Genomic DNA, 15,154 nt, shown 5'->3' with positions numbered 1-15,154 from the left:
GGTAGCAGAAACTATGAAATACGCCGTGTTTTGGCCCTAAGAAATGCCTTGTGGCGCACATCGGTCAGCCGTTGCCAGCCATACAATAGCGGCAGCGGACAAATGCCAAGTATCTCACACGACACGTGCCACACAAGACTCTACGTGCCACACACGTCTCCTGGATAGAGTCTTGTGTTGCCCTGCATGGGAAGAAAAGTATCCTCTTGCTACTGTACAAGCTTTTGCTAGGGAAATCTCTAACTGTGCCCCTCTATTCATTGATTCTGGGGAACATAGTAAGAGTGAACCCATATTTTGATTTGAAAACTATTGGAATATGAGAGAAGGTTTTAGGAATTTTGTTTATAAAATTTGGAATGCTCCTGACAGAGGGGACAATTTGGAGAGATGGAAAAATAGGTTTAGGAAGTTGAGGAAGAAGACCAAAGGTTGAAATACGAAGGTACTCCCTCTGTCCCATAATATAAGAACATTTTGGCACTAGTGTAGTGTAAAAAATGTTCTTATATTATGGGACGGAGGGAGTAGATGCTTGGTAGAGGAAAATAAAAAATTTAGCTTATTGAAAAACTTGACAGGATAGATAAGATGGCAGAGAGACAAGGGCTTACTGCTTGTGATAGACAGCAGCAGAAAGAACTTAGAGAACAATTGAATAGACTCCTGAAACAATAAGTCAAGTGGCTCCAAAGATATATGGACAAGGAAATTACTGATGGAGATGAAAATACTAGATATTACCATGCTAAAGTAAATGGAAGAAGGAGGAATAATATGATCACATCTTTAGAGGAAAAAGAAGGGGTTATATAGGGGGAGGAATAAGTGATGAAGCACATTACTGACTTTTATAAAAACCTCTTCGGGCATCCTTATGTGATCAACATTACTTTAACTGATCAGAATCTACCAAAGATTTTTGAAGAAGATACTTAAAAACTCACCGAACCTTTTTTTTCTCCAAGAAATGAAAGATGTAGTGTTTGGTATGGAAAGAAACAAAAGCCCATGCCCTGATGGTTTTCCTATAGATTTTTATCAGGATTTTTGGGATCTAGTCAAGTGGGACTTGAAATCTTTGATTGATGATTTTACCAAAGGAAAACTGGACATTTCTATATTAAACTATGGCATTATTAGTTTGGTCCCTAAAATTGCCGATGCTAAACAAATTCAGAAATTCAGGCCCATTTGTTTTTAAATGTTAGCTCTAAAGTTATTACTAAAGTGGTCATGAATAGATTAAGTAGATGTGTGTCCCCAGTGATTTCTCCTACCCAAACAACTTTTGTGATGGGGAGATACATCATGGAGGGAGTGGTTATTTTGCATGTAGCCTTAAACTCTATTCATGTCAAGAATCAAAGTGCATTGAGTTTTAAGGTTGATTTTGGAAAAGCATATGACCAAATTAAGTGGCCTTTTGTAATGAAAATGCTAATACTTAAGGGGTTCCCTGATAAATGGTGTGATTGGGTGATGATGACCATGAGATGTGGACAATTAGGGGTCGAAGTTAATGATAAAACTAGTCCTTATTTCAAAACCTTTAAAGGGCTTAGAGAGGGAGATGTTATGTCCCCCTTACTATTTGATTTGGCAGCTGATGCTCTTGCTATCATTGTGAACAACGCTAGAGATAATGATGTAGTTAAAGGTGTGTTAGGAAACAATGTCACTAAAGGGATTAATATGTTGCAATATGCTAATAACACCATTTTTTTGTTACAAGATGATGTTGAATGTGCAAAAAAACTTAAATTCGTTCTTTGTGCTTTTGAGCAAATGTCAAAGCTGAAAATTAATTTTCATAAAAGCAAACTCCTGTTGTTTGGGAAAGTTGATGATAAGAAGGAAATATATCAGATTTTTTTACTTATAAGATGGGAGAAATGCCTATGAAATATATGGGTATGCCTATCTCTGAAATTAGTATCAGAAACAAACATTGGAAAGGGGTGGTTGAGAAAATTGAGAAAAGATGTCGTTGTTGGCAGGGGGACTTCTAGGATCTATTGCTCAGAGGATCGCCTTGGTCCAAGCTTGTTTGACCAATATACCTCTATATATGTCATCTTTTATCCTATGCCAGTAGGCATAATGAAAAAAACAGATTTTTTTCCAGGGCTAGATAGTTTGGCAAGAAGATGAAGGTAAGAAGAAATATCATTTAGTTAACTGGAAGCAGTGTTGCCTTCCCAAAGATTTTGGAGGGTTGGGAATTCTTAACCTAAATATCATGAACAAAGCTTTTTTAATTATTTAAATAGTTTTCAAAAATGGAAACTGAAGAGGGGCTTTGGCAATCAGCCCTGTTGGGAAAATATATACCCGATTGCTGCATTTCCAGAGTTAACAAAGGAATGGAGATTCCCTGTTCTGGTCTAGTTTGCTGAAAGTGAAAAATGTCTTTTATAGATATGCTAAGAAAAAACTAGGAGATGAGAAAAACACTAGATTCTGGGAAGATGTATGGATAGACGACAAAGCTTTAAAAGATGAGTACCCTAGGCTGTATGATTTATGTTTTGACCATGATATTACAACAGCTGAGGCTATTCTTAAAGGATGGATGGGTTTTAGGTTTAGAAGGACCTTACTGGGGGGACCCTAGAGCCGTGGAACAATCTTAAAGACAGATGTGAAGAAACTGATATGGGAAGTGGTAAAGACAGGGTAAAATGGGTTTTGACAAGGGATAAACAATTCCCAGTCAAATCTTTATACACAGAAAAAATGATTACTGAGAACTGCAATTTCCCATAAAAATTCCTTTGGAAGGTAAAAATACTTGCTAAGATTAAAGTATTCTTGTGGTTGGTTAATAGGAAAAGTATTCTAACCAAAGATTCACTTTTGAAAAGGAGTTGGAAAGGGCCAACAAAATGTATGTTGTGTGGTAAAGATGAAACTGTCAATCATCTATTTTCCCCTTGTTCTGCTGCTTCACTAATTTGAAGCTTACTTAAATGCACTTTTGGGTTGAGATCTATCCCCTCTTCGATTGAAGATTGCTTGGGGAGATGGATCAAAACCTTTAGAAAGGCGGATAAGAAATTAGCCCTGATTGGAGTGGCTGCAATGTTCTGGACTATCTGAAAATGTAAGAATGGGATTATTTTTTATAACTAAATGTATAATGATCCAATGAATATGATTAAGTTGATAACCTATTGGATAATGGCTTGGTCTATTTTGCAGACAAATGAGCAAAACAAAAAGGTGTTGGAGCTAGGAACAAAGCTACAAGAGCATGTAGCAAGTGACGTGTATAAAGCTTCACAAGGGTGGAGGTACAATGTGCCACGACTGGAAGGGTGAGGACTTGAAGTTCTTGTCTGATGTTGACTATAGAAGACGACGTGCCTCTTCTCTAGTAGTAGTGGTAGTGTTTTAGTGCCGTCATGTGCTTTCTTTTGGGTTCATGCTCCCGTTTATGTTGCCGAAAACCTGTAAGACTCGCAATGTGTTTTGCTCCCCCTCTCCTACTGGTGAGTAGGGGGTGAGATGTTTGGCAGTTTGGTTAGGATTGGTGCTTGTAGCTTGAATGTTCAGTTTCCCTTAAGGCTTTGTTTGGTAGAGGAGTATTCGAGAGGTTTTGGGAGGATTTGGTGAACCCCTCCCTTCCACCCAATCCCCTTGATTCCCCAATCCCCCTCCAACCAAAATCCCCTTTGTATAAAAAATGCATTTGGTTGACAGGGTTTGCCATATAGAGATGACATGGTGCAAAACAGTTAAAAATCCAATCTTTCACTTCCTACAGAACATGAGTTACAACCAAGTTGAACATTCTGTTTGTAGGGCATCTTCCTATCAAATTGAAATTATAGCAGAGTGTCAGTATTACATAATCAGCATGAATCAAACGTAGGGTAACGATATGATAACACATTTCATGACAAAAAAATGTCCTCTAAACCGTCATAACCACGCAATCTGGTTCAAGGATATATTCAGTAAAAATAATTTCCAGAATGAACGGTGCAAAACCTGGTTCAAGCATATTAACAAGAGATGAATCTGGTTCAAGCATATTTAGTAAAAACAATCTCAAGCAATCTGGTTCAAGCATATTTAGTACTAACAAGAAATCAATCTGGTTCAAGCATATTTGTCCAAAAAAATGTATGAGTATTATTTCTAAATTCTACAGTAAACTTGGACAGTATGTTCAGTCAAAACACCCATACTACATGCATGTACTGATGAGTTAGCTACATCTGTTGCACACCCAGACTACATTCTGTTCAATCAAAACATGCACACGCGTCAGGCAGATAAATACAACTCAACGACCCATGGATCAAGAACTCAACCACACACAGATTAAGACCATCCATGGATCAAGAACTCAACCACCAGGATTAAATAAAAAGCAAAAAACACTAGCAACTAAAAGAAGATGGATCGACCCAGTCTAGGGCTCGCCGGGGATCGAATCAAAACGAAGACAAAAGATGGAACAAGCTAGGTCTAGCTTTGGGGTCGTCTGGACAACAGGAAGGCAAGGATTCTCCGGCAACATCTAGCTTCCGGACCAGGCATGTCGCCTCCGGCCGCCGTCTTGAGGAACCAGATGTGAACAAAACGGGGAGAGAGGGGTGGTAGGGGGGAAAGGGGACGGTAGGGGGTGGCGCGGTAGGGGAGGGCGAAGTCTCCGACTGGCGTGGAGGAGGGGCGCCGTCTCCCTTTGTACCTGTGCGGGCGGTCTCGCTTTGTGCGTGTGCCTGTGCTTCCACGAAGTAGGAGGCGAGGGTTCTAAATCGCGTGAAAACGAGAGGACCGAAGGGGATCGGAGCGGATGGGCCGAGGAAACCTCGCGTACCAAATGGGGCCTCGAGGTTTTGTGGGTTTTTGGGCCACGCGAGAAAAATATCCTCAAAACCCCTCCAAACCTCTTGTGCCGACCGAGGCGTAATGGAAATCGAAAGGGGAAAAACCCTTCTTCTCTTAAGAAAAACCCAAGATGCTGCAGTTCCAAAGGAACAAGTGCGCAGCAACATTTTGTTGGATTCAAACAGAGACCTAACTGCGCCTTGCATACTCTTTACATAAATAATCACCAGTCGAGAAGTAAAAATACGATCGAAAAATCCCTCGACCTCGACGCCAACCCAATTTGCTGTTGGATGTCTCTTGGTGCACAAAAACACCTGTCAGATCAAATCAAGATATGACAGGACGCGCGTCACCAAACTATTTGCGGTACGCCTCTTTCTCAAAAAAAAAAAAGAAAAAAATTGCGGTACGCCGTTGCACCAAAGAAAGTGTTTTGCTCTGAAAAGCAAACCGCACTAGGGCCGTCACAAACCAACCTCACGTCCACTGCGCAAGTCAATCATGCGAAGTACGTACTCTCCTAGCACAGCGAAATGGGCCGCGTCCGCGTGTCCGTCCGTCCGTCCGGGCAGCAGAGCAGAAGCTGCGAAATCCGTCGCGTTTTGGCCCCAAGAGAGAAGAAACGCCGTGCGGCGCACACCCGTCAGCCGCTGCCAGCCACAACCACAGCAGCAGCCAGCAGCGGACAAAATACCGAGTAACTCGCACGGCACGAGCCACGCACGGCCCCCTCCTGGACTGGCTGACTGACCGCCTGCCCGTTCCCCTCTCCGTCCCCCGCTTCCTTCTCGACGACGTCGTCGCCGCAGTCTTTTGGTGGTTTTTGTCCCGCGGCCTCTGCCGCCCGCCCGCGCGCGATACCTTCCCCTCCCCTCCCCTCCCCCGTTTAGAGCTCACAGAGGCCCGAAGCAGCCGAGCAGCAGCACAGCGGCGAAAAGCCAAGCCATCCCAGTCCCACCGACCGGGCAGCTGCCTCTCCAGATCTCGCATGCGCGGCCGCCGCCGCAGGAGGAGGAGGGGGAGCGGCTAGGGAGGGGCTTGTGGTGCCGCCGCCGGCGGCGGGCTTTCCGAGATGCGCGGGGAGCGGCTGGGGAGCTGGGTGGTGTCCTACACCGGGATGTCGGCGGACAACATCAAGGGCCTGCTGCTGGCGGTCTCCTCCAGCCTCTTCATCGGGGCCAGCTTCATCGTCAAGAAGAAGGGCCTCAAGAAGGCCGGCGCCTCCGGCGTCCGCGCAGGTGCGTCTCGTCTCTCCCACCCCACCCCACCCCACCTCCTTGTCCCCCCTCTCTCTCTGCCCCGCACGCCCCCGTGTCGTTTCACGCTGCCCGGCGAACAGCGCGGTGCCTTCCCTGTGCCGCCGCCGCCTCGCCGCGCTGCTGGCTCCCTAGCCTAGATCTGCGCGGAGCCGCGCGAGATTCGGATCTCGCTTTCGCTGTCGGTGGGGGCCTGTGCTGGACCCTGGATAGATAGGTAGGACTTTGGAGCAGCGAGCGCATTGGGGATCGCGCTGGTTGTTGAGCTCCGATTGAGACGTTCCTGAGCTTTGCTTGATGTTGTTCCACCAATATCAATGATTAGCACAACAGATGACACGGTGGTGATGGGCTGATGGCTCGATGTACCTTGCATTTCTTCCTTGCTCCCGCACCTTTAATGTCACATTCAGCATGGATGTCTCGGAAATGTGACAATCATTGACTGTACAAGGGAGATGAATTCTCACTTACTCATGTTATTTGTTGCACCGGGAAAATGTATGTAATAGACTACTGTTAGCTTGTTGTCCTTTAAACTTGAAGCATATTTGTTACACCAGGAAAATGCATGCAATAGACTCCCTTCTGTTAGCTTGGTTCCCTTAAACTTTCACTGTATATATTTTCTCTTAAAAAGTAACAATGATAAAATTCAGCATATGTTGATGATCATAGGTTAAATTTTCCTTGTTTCATCTGTGGTGTATCGTGCAAATGTCGTGCTGAAAATGTTGCTTCTGTCATTCCAGTTACATTTCAACCTTTTCCAGTGTTTATGCTTACTTTGTTGATTTGAACAGGTGTTGGTGGCTACTCTTACCTGCTTGAGCCACTGTGGTGGATAGGACTGATAACAAGTAGGTATTTCCTTTGATACAGTGGATAGACGTTTGGTTCCGACAGTCTTTTCCTTCCATTACTGTATGTGGTGGCACTAACCATGTACAATTTCCAGTGGTTGTTGGGGAAATCGCTAACTTTGCTGCATACGCTTTTGCCCCTGCTATCTTGGTCACTCCACTTGGCGCACTTAGCATAATTATTAGGTACGGACTAAATTTAATATGATTTACAACTGATACACTGAAATCTTGTATTGCTTATATTTCAGTAGTTCTGATACTTTTAGCTCGTTCTCTTACAGTGCTGTTCTTGCACGTATCATTTTGCGGGAGAAGCTGCACATATTTGGTGTACTCGGATGTGTTCTTTGTGTTGTGGGTTCGACAACAATTGTGCTACATGCCCCTGCAGAACGTGAAATTGAGTCTGTGGCAGAAGTATGGGATCTTGCTACTGAACCAGGTTTTATTCTGCATTCTATACGCTTGCATAGTACTGTGAATAATTATTGACGTCATGTTGACATTTCAGTATGTTACTCCCACGACACTAGGGAGTACTATTTATCAACAATACTAAGGCTTAAACTTCTATGTCGCAGGATTTCTACTTTATGCAGCCATTGTGCTCACAGCAGCTTTCGTGCTCATATTCCATTTTGTCCCACAGTATGGTCAGACACATATTATGGTGTATATTGGTATCTGTTCTCTTTTTGGGTCTCTGTCGGTATGCTTTTCACCTCATGAATTTTTGTTTTGTATTCACTTAATCCTTAGATAGTTGGTAGAAAAAAAACTCTCCTCAAGTTATGATTCTAATGTCTGTCTATTCTGCTTGGTTTGGCAGGTCATGAGTGTCAAAGCTCTTGGGATAGCCTTGAAGCTGACGTTTTCAGGGATGAACCAGCTAGTCTATCCACAAACATGGTTCTTCACACTTGTTGTGGTTGCATGCATAGTAACACAGATGAACTATCTTAACAAGGTATGATCGATGTTTATGTTCGTTGGAAGTTATGGGTGTTCTAAGAGAATAATTTCCATACGTAACATAGACTGAAGAACATTTTTGCTATGTTGATATCTTATATGTGTGTATTATGTTATACATTACATTCAGCTTGGTATTGTTTACTTCTGCAGGCCCTTGACACATTCAATACTGCAGTTGTTTCACCCATTTATTATACAATGTTTACTTCGTTGACCATTTTGGCTAGTGTAATAATGTTCAAGGTAACGGCTTTGGATCTCCATATACTTGTTTACGTAATTGTCAGCAAGCTTTGCTTTACTTTCCGTCTTACAACCATATTGACTAAATAAAACGATCCAGGGATCTTGGTTATTTTGGGAATGTGCAGTAAATATGCTAGATGTCAATCTGTACTTTAGTGAGTTAGCTTCTAGCACTAGTATGCATTGAAGTAATTCCGAGTTATTCTTTGTACCACGTGTCAAAATATTCTATCCATAATCTTGCAATCTTTGTGTTTCCTAGAACACTCAGCCACTCAGGTTTTGGTCTTGCCACAGTAAACCTTGCAGCCATTATTACAACAATCACTCAAGTTTACCTGACTGATTGTTTTACAGTAAACCTGTTAGCTGTGGTGTTGCCTGGCTTATTGATATCCAAATTCAGTTATAGTAAGGGCTTTGAACCAGACCACTCATAGTAAGGGTTAGACGGACTATTATTGTGTACGAAAATTCTCAAATTAGTAAGCTTATGTTGTCAAGAGCCAGGACTATAGTTGCAATGCTCATGGAATCCTGCCTTCATTATGAGGATGAGGTGGTTATGTCAACAGGACAAAATAGGATAAATTATGAATGTCTGACAACACGATTTAGAAATATCTATTAAATGATGATAATTTTCTGAATTATAATAACACTTCACATCTTCTATCCGCTAAGCTGATTGTCAAGTGATGCATCAGTCGATCCATTATTGCATTGCACCGAAAATGCTGCGGATCATTTATTAGTTTCACTATAACTGCATGCAGGACTGGGATCGTCAAAATCCGACTCAAATTGTCACGGAAATGTGTGGTTTCGTTACTATACTTTCTGGGACGTTTCTGCTTCACAAGACAAAAGACATGGTGGATGGTATGGCTGCATTTCCTCCCTTCCTGACCTTTTTAAACATCCTCTTCTTTTACTTGAAATGACACCTATGTGTAATTTCTTATTATCCCTTGTTGGCATGACAGGTCTCCAACCGAATTTGCCTATCCGAATTCCTAAACACGCGGATGAGGATGCATATGAATCTGAAGGAATTCCTCTCAGGTCTGCTGCTGATGGCATCCCTCTCAGGTCACCCAGGGGCACCGAGGGAATTCCTCTCAGGTCTGCCGCCGATGGCATTCCACTCAGGTCATCATCGAGGGGCACAGAATCGTTCCGCTCGACATCATGACCATGAGACGCTTGAAGGCAACGTTGGTCAAATCATGGTGCCTCAATGCATTATACCTGGGAAGGGAAGAATCTCCATTCTTTCCCCGGATAGAACTCCTTAGGTTTTGACTGTAGGACTGGGAAGGTAAAACGGCTCGGCGCCCCTTGTAATTGTTGAGACTTTGGTACAGAAGTTTGGGGCTTACATCAGTTATACTATATATACGTCTCTGGGCAAGATAATTAGAATGGCCAAGGACCCAAGTTTTGAACATGCCTTTTCTTTTTTCCATTTTGTGGGGAATTTTTTTTTGAACACACCGCAGTGAGCCACAGAGGTCGTTGTCTGGAACCGCTGTATTCTTTCACATACAGTAGTTCGTTCAGAAGCATGACTAAATGCAAGAGCAAAATATGTCTAGCAAGAAGCACATATGTGTAGAACCCTACAGCTGCATCATTGCAGATCCAAATGGGATTGCTTTTTTTTTTTGAGATTGCTAAACCTTCCCGGAACGCATAAGAATTCCTTAGGAGTTCTCATGGGCACATGTTCGGATTGTCGTTCTTGTCAACGTAGTCGGCCTATCATCATCAGATGACGCACCTTTGACGTTAAACAATTGATTACTCTCGTACATTTGTTAATCCATTATGAATCACTAGATGTCAGTCAACTCTCACTCTCAGTCACCTCCGAATGGCGACAATGTCCATGGTCTATCCTCCGTGCGAGAGCTCCAAAAGAAGATGCATATACAAATGGGATTCCAAGGTCATTGCAAACCTAGGAGCAAGCAACTCCCGAAAGCGAAGGCGACGTTGACCGCCGCCGGCCGCCACCGGCAGTAACACGGAGCTTCCAGAACTCGAAAGGGTCAAACACCATCCATGGAGCTCGCCGCGCTGCTCCTGCTTCTCCCCTTCCTCCTCGCCGGCCTCCTCTACCTCGGGAAGAAGGACGGCGGGGTCGATGCGCGGCGCCTCCCTCCGGCTCCCCGGGGCCTGCCCGTCATCGGCAACCTGCACCAGGTGGGCGCGCTCCCTCACCGCGCCCTGCGCGCGCTCGCCGCGGCCCACGGCGCGCCCCACCTGCTGCGGCTCCGCCTCGGCCAGGTCCCCGCGCTGGTCGCCTCCTCCCCGGCCGCGGCCGCCGAGCTCATGCGCGCGCACGACCACGCCTTCGCCACGCGCCCCTACTTCCGCACCGCCGAGATCCTCACCTACGGCTTCCGCGACCTCGTCTTCGCGCCCCACGGCGAGCACTGGCGCCACGTCCGCCGGCTCTGCTCCGAGCACGTCCTCAGCGCCGCCCGGTCGCACCGCCACGGCGCCATGCGAGAGCGGGAGGTGGCCGCCCTGGTCCAGGCCGTCGCCGACCACGCTTCTTCTTCTTCTTCCGCCGCCGCCGTGGTCGACGTGAGCGGGGCGCTGTACCGGTTCGCGAACGACGTGATCTGCCGGGTGGTCTCCGGGACTAGGCTGCCGAGAGAGGAAGAAGGAGGGAGGAGCGAGCTGTTCAGGGAGCTGATCGAGGAGAACACGGCGCTGCTCGGCGGGTTCTGCGTCGGGGACTACTTCCCGGCGCTGGCGTGGGCGGACGCGCTGCTGTCCGGCGGCGGCGCGAGGGCCTGGAGGAACTTCAGGCGGTGGGACGAGCTGCTGGAGAAGGTGGTCGCGGAACACGAGGGGGAGAGGAGCGGTGCCGGCATGGAGGAGGACTTCGTGGACGTGCTGCTGGCGCTGCGGGAGGACGGGCACGGGCAGGACGGGTTCGAGCTGAGCAGGGACATCATCAAGTCGCTCTTGGCGGTATGTCAGTTGTCGTTCCACCGTTCGTATTTATTACAATTTTTATTTTTGCAGCGAGTATTTATATTTCATTTTAAAAAACATCACCCCATATTTTTCTTTTGAGGGGCAAGCCTATTGGCATTTTATTTCAAGATCGAAAAGTTTAGAGCATCTCCAACCGCGCCACCAATAGGCCCTCCCTCCTCCCCGCGATTTTTTACGCGCCGGCGCTCAAAAAACGCCCTAGTCGCGCCCCAAGACGCCGAATTCCGCCGGCTCGGCCCCTATTTGGGCCCGGCGATTGAACCCGGCGCATTGAGGGCGCTCGGGGGCTCTGGCGCAAGGAAAAAGCGCACCTGGGGCCAGACTGTCAGGCGAAAAGTCAAAGCCGACCGTCCAGATTCGCCTCCGACCCCCCGCGCTCGGCCGCCACCCTGCCGATCCCGGCGTCGCCCACCACCCACCACAGCTAGATAGGCCATTCCCCGCTGGAAAAGAGAAGAGGTTTCGTTGAGGCAGCCTCTCCACCGCCGTCCGGGTGATTTTTTCGGCGTTTCGGCCGCGCAGGGGCTGTACACCGACGGGTGTGCGCCCACCTCGCCCGCAAGGTGTTTGGCGATTTGTCTGCCCGTCCCGACGATGGACTCGGACGATGAGGAGGCGCTCGCGGCGTTGCTGGAGGAGGAAGCCGAAGCCGACATCCAGGAGCAGGAGCATCTCATGGTGCTCGCCGCCCCTCGTCGGCCTGCTCGCGAGCAATGAGAAGCCGCGGCGAGGTGGCTCGGCACCGGGGCGGGTGAAATCAAAGAACCGGCATCGTCTGAAAGGCTATTGCATGCTCTACTCCAACTACTTCGCCGATGCTCCATTGCCCGGCGAGAAAACATTTCGGCGCTGTTATCGGATGAGCCGAAAGCTTTTCCTCAGGAGTGTGAATTCCATCCGGGAGTTCGACAACTACTTCAAGTGCAAGAAGGATTGCACCGGCACACTTGGATTCACCTCAATCCAGAAGTGCACGACAGCTATGAGGATGCTTGCATACGGAGCTCCCGGTGATTCACTCGAGAACTATTGGCTCATGGTCGAGTCCACGACCATTGAGTGTTTCTACAAGTTCTGCAGGGCAGTGGTGGCAGTGTTTGGACCACAATACTTGCGATCACCGAATGGTGAAGACACTGCTCGGATCCTAGCATAGAATGCAACAAGAGGATTTCCTGGGATGCTTGGAAGCATCGACTCCATGCATTGGAAATGAAAGAGCTGTCCATTTGCTTGGCAGGGGTTGTACAAAGGCACCAAAGGCGGTTGCAGTGTGGTGCTTGAGGCAGTGGCCACACAAGACCTCTGGATTTGACACTCTTTCTTTGGGATGCCAGGAACTCACAATGACATCAACGTCCTCCAGTGCTCCCCTGTCTTTGCCAAGCTTGTTGAAGGTCATTCTCCTCCAGTGAACTTCGAGGTCAATGGGCGGTAGTACAACAAGGGGTACTACCTAGCTGATGACATCTATCTGAGATGGTCGACATTTTTGAAGACTATCTCAAACGCTGTGCCAGGAGGCAAGAAGTCCTTCTTTACGAAGGTTCAGGAGGCTTGCAGGAAGGATGTCGAGCGGGCATTTGGTGTGCTCCAATCTCGATTTGCTGTTGTCCGGTACCTTGCTCAGACCTGGTCGGAAGATCAAATATGGGAGATCATGACTTGCTGTGTCATCTTGCACAACAGGATCATTGAAAGCAAGCAAGAAGAGCCAGTGTTTGACACTGAACCATACTACAGGCAGGGTCCTTTTGCCCAAGTTGATCACCAGCTACCGGCAACCTGGACTGCCTACCTCAATATGCGTCAGGAGATCCGAGACCCACAGGTGCATCAACAACTGCAACACGATCTGGTGGAGCACCTATGGAGGCTCAAGGGCGACACCAGGAACGACGTGTGAAATATGAGTTTTTATTTGTTGAACTATATAATTTGTATTGAACTATTTGTTGTTGAACTATTTGATTTCTATTGATTTTCTGTGATGAACTATGGAGCCAAAAAATTATTCATGGAGAATTCACGCCGAAATACGCCGAATATGGGCTGATTCGCCCTGATATCGGGCCATTTTTGACGAAAGTGGGCCGAATAATGGGCTGATTCGCGCCGATATCGAACCATTTTTGACGAAAGTGGGCCGAATAATGGGCCGACATCGGCGCGTGGGGGTGAGCTGGGGACGACGGTTAGGTGCCCAACCGCCCCCAGAGCCGATTTTGCTGCCGGCTCGCCACCAGGCGGCGATTTTTATTCCTCCTGGGGGGAGGGGGCGCAACGGCTGGAGATGCTCTTACATCTTGGGAAATGATCCATCGGCGGATTGCTCCCATACGTCAACCGCCTCCGTCGTCTACCACGTGTCCATTTGGCCCCGCCTGTTGTCCACCTTTCCTTCCCCAGAAACATCATAATCCTATCGCTCTCCTCTCAATCTGGGAACAGTTGTAAGGTCTCGGCTGGCACGGACATCGGTTGTAAAAAGACTCTAAAATTGTGCAACAAGACCCCTGTTGCAGAATAATTCTGCCACAAAACCTTTGTTGCGAAACATTTCTGCAAATTTCCTGACTTCCGTAACAAGACTTTTGTCACAAAAATTTATGCGACAAGACCTCTATTGCAAGGAAAAATGTAACAAGACCTTTTGTTGAAAAAAAAATCTACAACTGGACCTATGTTGTAAAAATTTCTACAACATCACCCATGTTGCAAAATTCCTTCCACAACATCAATTTTCTTACAAAAAGATGAAGATAAAAAAAAATCTGCAACACAACCCCTGGTCACTCGTTCTACACGTGTACCACTTGACATGTGCCCCTGACTCCTCGTGGCTCCCCTTAAATTTTTCTGCAACAACACCAATGTTGCAGAACTTTCTCCCGAAACATAAGCTATGTTGCAAAAAAGTGAAGACAATCTTTTTCCAACAAACTTCTGTTGTAAAAAAAATTGCAACAAGACCTCATTTGCAAAAAAGTTCCGCAACACAAACCGTGTTTCAGGAAGATAAATAGCGGTTCCGATGTTTTGCAACAAGCATCCTATTGCGGGGCTTGTTCTGCAACACCGCTTTTGTTGGAAAAGGGAGATGGCGCTCGTGGATGGGTATATCGGATGGACATCCCCGCGTCCATCCAACAGCCAGCTAGGCGGCGGATGTTTTCTAGTTATCCGCCGGCCGACGCCTAGCGTGGCCCTTACATCTTTGATTACATGCGGTAAAATGAAATTAGGGGGTTCATCCTCCCACAACAGAACTAGCTGGGAATCATACACATGTCTAGCTACCAGATGTCCCAAAGTGTTTGCTTCCCGAAGGCAATGCTGAAACTCCAAATCTGATATTAACATCACCCCGTATATTAATTAATTAAGGCAACTGCTAGGCGTCATCCCGGCAGAAAGATCAGCTGACTGGCCACCTACCAATTCGATTAGGCGCATTGGGTTGTTTGGTCGCATGCTCGCAGCATGTATTCCTCGTCCTACCCGACATCAACCCCCCTCCTCCCGACCTTGTATTGCGCTCTACTTCTGCTTGTGACATCCTTTGGTGGCAGTGCTTGGTCGTCGCAGCAGCAGCCCCCACCCCTCGGCAATAGCCTCCTCCCTGAACAACATTGTCCGTTTGCCAGATTGCTTGTTCTTGGCTGCGCAGCACCCCGCGGCACGACAAATGCTCCATCTCAGCACCCCCCTGGCCCCGACGATGCAAATCATAGCACCGGCAACCTGACGATGCTCCATTGCAACACTGACGACGCCGAGACAGTGGTCCATTGCAACACCGGCGACCCCCGTGATGCTCCATCACAACACTGGCTATGCTCCACGCTGGCCATCGTATGCAGCAGTCGTTGACATTGTCGACCACCGTATGCAACACCGGTGATGTTGTAGAGCTAGAGCACCGGAGATTTCCTTGCCGCCAAACGTCAA

At 47.1% G+C, this 15,154-nt stretch overlaps 2 protein-coding genes across 2 annotated transcripts in view; both read left to right on the top strand.

Annotated features, from left to right (window-relative positions):
* The first annotated feature begins 5,561 nt into the window (after positions 1 to 5,561).
* LOC119344761 (probable magnesium transporter NIPA4) lies at positions 5,562 to 9,680 on the top strand. Its single transcript, XM_037615115.1, has 9 exons — positions 5,562 to 6,083; positions 6,905 to 6,961; positions 7,060 to 7,150; positions 7,249 to 7,409; positions 7,549 to 7,676; positions 7,797 to 7,934; positions 8,093 to 8,185; positions 8,965 to 9,070; positions 9,175 to 9,680. Exons 1-9 carry the CDS (start codon positions 5,918 to 5,920, stop codon positions 9,381 to 9,383), a joined length of 1,149 nt encoding a protein of 382 aa, XP_037471012.1. The 5' UTR covers positions 5,562 to 5,917; the 3' UTR covers positions 9,384 to 9,680.
* Positions 9,681 to 10,458: 778 nt separating this feature from the next.
* The window catches only part of LOC119344747 (cytochrome P450 71A1-like), a 10,932-nt gene continuing 6,236 nt past the window's right edge, over positions 10,459 to 15,154 (top strand). The window contains exon 1 of the mRNA XM_037615108.1: positions 10,459 to 11,176. Within this exon, the coding sequence (XP_037471005.1) occupies positions 10,526 to 11,176 (651 nt within the window). The 5' untranslated portion in view covers positions 10,459 to 10,525. The remainder of the gene's footprint in view (positions 11,177 to 15,154) is intronic.

The sequence above is a fragment of the Triticum dicoccoides genome, chromosome 1B, assembly GCF_002162155.2.
Source record: "Triticum dicoccoides isolate Atlit2015 ecotype Zavitan chromosome 1B, WEW_v2.0, whole genome shotgun sequence".
In the NCBI taxonomy this organism is placed as follows: domain Eukaryota; kingdom Viridiplantae; phylum Streptophyta; class Magnoliopsida; order Poales; family Poaceae; genus Triticum; species Triticum dicoccoides.
The sequence above is the reverse complement of the archived record's forward strand: the minus strand, read 5'-3'. Positions and strand labels throughout refer to the sequence as shown.

What these genes read in the sequence shown, in the direction of transcription:
- LOC119344761 (XM_037615115.1), top strand. Translation starts at nt 5,918, where the DNA reads ATGCGCGGGGAGCGGCTGGGGAGCTGGGTGGTGTCCTACACCGGGATG. An exon ending in GTGGATAGGACTGATAACAA is followed by an intron (nt 6,962 to 7,059) that starts GTAGGTATTTCC and finishes TACAATTTCCAG; the next exon opens with TGGTTGTTGGGGAAATCGCT. An exon ending in GACAAAAGACATGGTGGATG is followed by an intron (nt 9,071 to 9,174) that starts GTATGGCTGCAT and finishes TTGGCATGACAG; the next exon opens with GTCTCCAACCGAATTTGCCT.